This window comes from Aptenodytes forsteri, unplaced genomic scaffold (genome assembly GCF_000699145.1).
Source record: "Aptenodytes forsteri isolate BGI_AS27 unplaced genomic scaffold, ASM69914v1 Scaffold119, whole genome shotgun sequence".
NCBI classification, from domain to species: Eukaryota; Metazoa; Chordata; class Aves; order Sphenisciformes; family Spheniscidae; genus Aptenodytes; species Aptenodytes forsteri.
The window spans coordinates 4,142,809-4,149,865 of record NW_008796165.1 but is presented as its reverse complement, the minus strand read 5'-3'; the positions used below and the strand labels follow the sequence as shown (position 1 = coordinate 4,149,865).

Genomic DNA, 7,057 nt, shown 5'->3' with positions numbered 1-7,057 from the left:
GGGGGGGGTCCCCACGGGGGGCCTGGGGATCCCGTCAGGGTGCGGGGGGAGGGAGCCGTGGAGACACTTGTGCCGTACCGGGTGTCTGGTAGTTCCTGGAGGGCAGGGCAGGGCAGGGCACTTCCCTTCCCCCCCTGGAGGTGGGCAGCAGTCTCTGATGCCTCCCCAGCTCCCGGGAGGCGTGAGGAGGGTCTCCGCCCCCCGTGGCGGTCTGCACACTGCTGGCTTTGCATCAGTGGAGAGCTTTGGGAGGCTGCAGGGACTGAAACTGTGCTGTCCTGTCCTGCTGAGCATGTCCACGTAGTGAAACTGGGATGTTTCATATTCATAACTGACTGAGAAATTAAGCTAATACCCGCTTCACCATTACCTTTAAACTTTGTTAACCAGGCAAGTTGCCGTAAGTTCTGATTCTGGTAGACTGGAGGACAATTATTTTAAATCTTGTGATTTGTTTCAGAGAACAGTACAGAGACGGGGCATGCAGATGGTCAGCCTGTGGTGATCCTTCTAGGTTGGGCAGGCTGCCAGGACAAATACCTGGCCAAATACAGTGCAATCTACAGTCAGAAGGTGAGTAGTTTATTTATATTTTCATGACACTGTCATACAGCTCTCTGAGAAACCGCCTCTTTTCTCCATGTTGGTAGAATCGCTCTAAAGCCTCTCTTGGTCTGAAGAGTCGTTGGGAGTGGCGAGTTCTCTTGTCATTGAAAGCTCCTTGTCTCTCAGAGCCCAGGCAGCGTTATCTAACAGTTGCTGATGTCATCTTTGTGTGTGCAGCTGAGATAAAAATACTTCCTTGGAGAAACTTTCCGCTGTTGTGTGAATCACTGGAGTATTTTAAGGCTTTTAAAGTTGTGAGACTATTCAGGAATGACATGAACTGTGTTAGCTTTCCAAACAGGTCAACATACGGGGAAAGATTATGCGTTTACTGCTTGCTAATAGGCCACAGCACAGACTAGGTGAGGCCAGGCTGAGGACTGACAGAGCACATCAGCATCTGTTGTTCCTTCGGCTTTTCCTTCCCGTGAAGATGATTCATCTAAATGTTGTAATTTAAATTTGTTTTATCCTGTCTGTGAAACAGCCATCCTATGACAGTCACACCTGCTCACTAGGAACTCCTTGTGTTTGAACTAGAGAGGTCTGTCCGATTGCTAGTTCCCTAAGTTATGATATTTTCCTTTCTAATACTGTATTTTACTGGAATGACCCCAGCTTGTAGTATGGGGACCCACTGAAACATTAGACTTTTTTTTTTCCTGTTTCAGCTATAGGTGGAAAAGTTTGTACATTAACAAGTCTATCGTTAATGTGTAATCCAGTGCAAGAGTCATGAATTGGCTTGTTCTAGTGAAGAATTAATTGTTAAGTGACTGTTGTGACTAAGAGATGCTGCTGAGCAGGTGAGGAGCACATTACATGGCAGCATGCTAACTTTTTTGAAAATAATTTTCTATCAGAAAGATGATAGGAATGGGAAAGGAGAGAAAGGGTTTTCTTAGCTCCCTAATGAGGAAGTGGCTGCAACTGTGGCAAGACGGTGTAGAAGACTTTGATTTAAGAACTTGATATCCTCTGCTTCCTCGTTCACTGTTTAGGGAGCTCTGGGCGGGAGGGCTGTCTTGGTGGCTTTGCCTTGTGTTTGTCAGTGTGTAATGTCAGTGAGTTTAGGTGATAGAAAAGATCTAAAGCATTTATAAATGTAGTTCCATCTGCTCTATTTAGAAACTCCTTCAAGATCCTGTTTCCCAATCTACACCTAAATGTAAGGCCTTAACTGTAAAGGCAATTGTGCAGGCGTTCTGAATCTCTGAACCAGTGCTCTTCATTTGCACAGCTGGAACGTTTCAGAAAGGCTCATGAAAATCATGTCAGTGTTGATTGTGGGTGAGTCTTAGAGACGGCTGCAAACAAGTACTACCGAAGGACAGGAGGAAGTTCCTCCTCCTTCTTATGTTTGTTTCAATGTTGTGAACTAGATGTGTACCAGAGCAGGCCCTTCTTACCAAAATGGCTGATACTGGAGGTTTGTGAATCAGGGAGATGGTTTTCTCTTCCTGGGTGAAGACTAATGCTCATAAAAGCTTGGGTGGCAATGTCCCCAGGGGCTGTGCCAGCTAGTACAAGATTTGAAAGGATCTCAAACATCATCAAATCCAGGCCTCTGCTACTGCAGAAACCTTTTCATAATACTGTGTGCTGTTATGATTAATATAATCCTATTCATATTGGTGCCTTGCTACTGACACTAAAGGCTTTCTTCTGGCCCTGTGGTTTCTGTTGGAAACCTGTCTCCAATTTTCACGTTCTTTGTACTGATGCTTGCCTACTCCATGTAATTTACAGCACAGCCTAAATGTGTGTGGGCTCTCTTTCTGTTCTTCTTAGGGGTGCACCGTCATCCGCTACACGGCTTCATGGAGGATGATATTCTTCTCTGAGACCTTTGGCATCAGATCCCTCCAGACCCCAGCCAGGCGACTCCTGGAGCTGCTCTTTGACTACAGCGTTGAAAACAGACCGGTTCTTTTTCATGTTTTTAGCAATGGTGGTGTCATGCTGTACCGTTACATCATCGAGGCGCTCCACACTCACAAGCCATTTAAGAACCTCAAAGTGGCAGGCACCATTTTCGATAGTGCCCCTGGCAGAAGAAACTTGAGAGGAGGCCTTCGTGCCTTGGCAACTGTCTTGGTATCCACGAATGTGCTGCTCAAGTATTTCCTCCTATTTGCTTTTGCTACTACAGCTGTCGTGCTGCGGATCTTGCTGTACCCATTGACCCGCTTCATCCACGAGAGCCATTACGATGCCCTGCTGAAAGCGCCCTCGCGCTGGCCTGAGCTTTACCTCTATTCCCAAGCCGATGCCATCATCAAGGCCAGCGAAGTTAAGCACATGGCTGATGCCCGGCAGCAGCTCGGTGTCTCCGTGAAAGCTATAGACTTCTCGGATTCGGCTCACGTCAGCCATATGCGGGCGTATCCCACCTATTACGGCAACCTCTGTACGACTTTCCTGTCTGACTGTGTCGGGGGCTCACCTCGTTAGTGGTGTAATGACCCCCAATGTTTGCCTCTGCTTTGCTCAGCTTGTATGGGAAATGCCACCCCTTTTGTGTCTTTGAAGGGAGGAAAGTAGAGACTTCTTAGCTTTTTTTTTTTTCCTCCTCCCCTCCCCTCCCCTCCCCTCCCCTCCGCCATCTACAAGTCTGAAAGCCTCCAGGCTGGCCTTTGTATAGCAGAAGGTAGATATGGATTAATTTAAAGTACTGAAGGTGAAATCCTAGCGTGGTTGAAGTTGATCTGCTTTACCAAGGTGTGTCAGACCAGAATTTCGCATCGAGTGTTACTTGTTTCTTCCTGTCTCGTGGTGTTCTCTGCTTTCCATGTTGTCTCCTTGTCCTTGATGTCCAATGTGCGTGTTCTGTTGCTTTGTACTGATTTTACAATACAGCTCTTCAACGTCTTTGTTGTTTCTTTCCTCTCTGCCATTTCTTTTATCTTGCAGCGAGCAAACAGGAGCAGCTCTGCAGGACTTCTCTCTTCTCTCGGTGCATCCCAGCTCTTGTTATACTCCCTGCTGGAGATCAGGCCCAGAAGCCAAGTGTAAGACCTGGGAAAGGCTTGTGCGGGGCAGTATGACCAGTCTGTCATCTGGTTCCGTTAAATAGCTGAGATAGATGGAGCAGTCAAAGCTCTGATCCTTGGTGGGAGCTCGAATGTTTGTGACAACTTTTGCGTTCTTCAACCAAAAGATTTAAGTTAACCTTTTTGAATGTGTCTTGTGTTTTGTTTGCCTTCCTTCCAGTCTTTTGTGTGTTCTCCCAAGTAGTTTTGCTTTCTTGGAGAACTGCTCATTTATTATTGTGTGTCTTTGAGCAGCCTATATTGTGCATCTGGAAATGCAGCGAAACTGGCACAGCTGTAACCTGAAAGACCTCAGAAATAGAAAGGTGGAACTGCAGAGAAAAATGAAACTGTCTCTTGGAGCTGTGATTTATACTGGGTGTTTCTTAGATCACTTCCAGCCCACAAATGACCATGAAATTCAATGTTTTTCCCCATAATGTTCTCTTCAGATGATCAGTCTTTGCTGTCCATGCAGCGTGTACTAGTGATACAAGAAATTAATTCCTTCCACCTAGTGAGAAAGTAGCTCATTGCACTGCGCTTCAGGCATGTTTGGTTCTGGGTTTTGTTGTTTATTTTGGGGAGAAGCGGGGATAAAGACAGAGGAGAGCCTGCTAAGAACATGTTTACGCCATGTCACAGCATTGCAAGCTAATTAATAATGCGGCAGACAGGATTAGGTGACTTTAAATTCCTAGTCAAAGGTTGCTGGGAACAGGCTCTGGAGGGCTATGGGCCTGTTTGAACAAGGGGCTGCCCTCGAGAGGTAGGAACATAAAAAGCACGAGGATTTTTCCAGCTGTTTGCTGCCTGTGGGCTGCTGTGCTTGTCTTGTCCACCCTTGGGGTGCTGTCATCCACAATTACAAAGCACTTGCTGTTCTGAATCGAAACGCAGAGAGGCAGGCCTCTGGGGAAGCACTGAAATAATTTGGAAGTTTAAAATGAGAGCCATAACACCTCACAGAAGTGGAAGCACAGGGTGAGTCGTGGTCAGTGGCCAAAACAACTGTTTCTGGCAGGCTAGTGTGGCAACCCTTACTTAAAGCAAAGAATAACCCCATGTCGGGCGTGGTTTTAAAGGGTGGACTGGGGTGTATAGGATAGGTGAGAATTAACTGAAAAGGGGCTGATGGCCTGGTTTGTCTTCGATTTTTTTAAAGTGAAAACTGGCTCCAGGCGCAGGGGCCCTTGTTGCTCAGGGTCCAGTTTTCTGTAGGTGTGATCCCAGTTTCAGCTTCCACTGTGAAGAGGAGCTGTGAGGGCTGCCCTGCGGTAAGATAGCCTTCAGCCTGCTGCTTTTCATGAAGAAATTCCTGTTCCTAGGGTTTGGACCTGTAAAAGGCAGGCACGTTCCCCTATCCCCAGAAAGCCCATCGGAGATCTCCCAGCTTTTTAAAGCAGACCCCTGGTTTGTGCTGTCAGTGCCATAACTCCTGAGCTGTGATATGTTTTCCTGCCTTCCTGGAGAGCTGGGCTGTGTCTTCTGAGCATCCAGCCTGTTTGTGGCACCGTGAAAACTCTTGGGGAGCAGAGGTGATAAAGGTTATTTAACTAGCACTTGCCCTCGTGCTGGTTTCTACGGGTTCAGTATTTACAGAACAGTTAAACACTCCATAATATACGCCTCTGAATTAATACAGTTGTGCTGGGCTGGGAATCTGCTGTTCCTGTTTATTGCCGTGGGCGTTGAACTTCGACTATTGAAGGACTCAGGCTGTTGCGGAGCGTGGCTGGCAGGAGCTGGAGCTAAACCCTCTGTCCCTGTGTGATGAGATGGCGAAGCTCCCTCCGGGAAGAGCCCCATGCGTGTCAGTACACCTTCCACCCCTCCTTCACCTCCCCACCACGGGATTGGTGCTCCCCCAACTCAGCCCAGCTCTGTTCCACCTCCCCGCTTTCCAGGGCAGCAGGCAGGGAGTGGGTGCTGCCTGCTGGAGCCCCGCAGTCGGAGGTGCCCGGTGCTATGCGAGCGGGAACCAGCTCACAGGCATTTCCACTGCTGCGAAACTGACTTGAAATTCAGGGCTAATTCACGTGCACAACTCTCTAAGAGCAGGGGGGGATCTCGAGCAAGCCAGTGATTTACAGGTGAGGTCATCGGCACCAATCTTCTGGGTGGGTTTAGTTTTCCGTGTCCCAGCAAGTTTTACTGATGATTATGAGCCATGTGTTACATGTATTGCGTGATATATTGCCCTCTTCTTTCCTATACAGCATGTATACTTGCCCTCCCCCCTTCTGCCCTCTTTATTTCTGTTGCTTGTTATTTGAAACAGAAGGTTAATAACTTGGAGCCCGAAGGCACATGGCCAAGAACGGGTCCAAGCACTACTGGATTTAAAAAAAACCCAGCCTCAAACCCTTAATCCTTGCTAAACTGTCACAGTTTGGTGCAGCCTGCGTTTCTAAAGAGCTTCAGCCTGAACACGGAAAGCCAAAGGTTGGGATATCTTGGCAAATCCAAGCGAATCTCTGAGATGAGCTATGGGAGGGCTATCGCAGATCTGCTCTTTGGGAGGAAAAGTGCCGCGTCCCTGGGCTTGCCTCGTGGGTAGGGAGCGGGATATGGCACCGGCGATCTCTGCCTGGGGAGCCCGGAGCTCGTTTTCCTACAGTCCAGCCCTCGTGCGCAGACGGTGGAGCGGCGTGGACCGAACACCAGCGGTGGTGGGAGAGGAGGATGCCCGTGGGCCAGCTGCTGCCATTGTGTATTTCCCAGCTACGTTCATTTTGCAAGAGCACAAATTAACCTTTCCTCAGCAACAAAAGCCATTTGTGAGTGTTTCCTGTGAGGGAGCTGGCTGCCAGCTCGCTCCCCTGTGCCGCATTCTCTCCCCAGGCAGCGGTGATGTTACAGGAAGGTTTTAAAAAAGGAAAAAAGCCGCTTGGTTAGCGGACAGGGTGGCCGTGTGCCTGGGCTGGAGGGTGCGTAGCTGCGGTGAGAGGGTGTCCGTGCAGCCAGGCTGCCTCCGCGGCGCTGGGAGAGACCTGGGCAGACCAGGGGCATGATCCAGCCCAGCCAGGGGTTGCATTTTGGAGCAGGGGGGAGCATCTTGCAGTGCCAGTAATTCAACCCTAGCCCCTGGGCAAAGACTGACCTTAGCCCACGCCTAATAAAGGTGTTTTAAAAGTCTGCTGTTGCCTTTTGTACGTCGGGGCAGCAAATTGTGTTTGGGCTGAGGCCCCGTCTTTGTAGGCGTTGGGAAGGCGCAGGCGTATGTGTGGAGCTGTGCCACCGATGGAAAAGCATGCATGGACGGCTGGAAATGGAAACGAGCAACCCGACCCCATGTGCCGCTTCCTAGAAAGAGAAGCGGGGAGGCGTGAGGCTGGTCTCCATCGCCCCGTGGAGGTGATGGAGGAGGCAGCTGGCAGAGGGGCGGCTGTGCCAACCTCCCTGACCGCAGCGGCGGG

At 49.3% G+C, this 7,057-nt stretch overlaps 1 protein-coding gene across 1 annotated transcript; it reads left to right on the top strand.

The window, feature by feature from the left end:
* Positions 1-467: 467 nt before the first annotated feature.
* On the top strand, positions 468-6,684 carry TMEM53 (transmembrane protein 53). The gene is made up of 2 exons (XM_009287294.2): positions 468-573; positions 2,398-6,684. Exon 2 carries the CDS (start codon positions 2,434-2,436, stop codon positions 3,058-3,060), a length of 627 nt encoding a protein of 208 aa, XP_009285569.1. The 5' UTR covers positions 468-573; positions 2,398-2,433; the 3' UTR covers positions 3,061-6,684.
* The last annotated feature ends 373 nt before the right edge of the window (positions 6,685-7,057 follow it).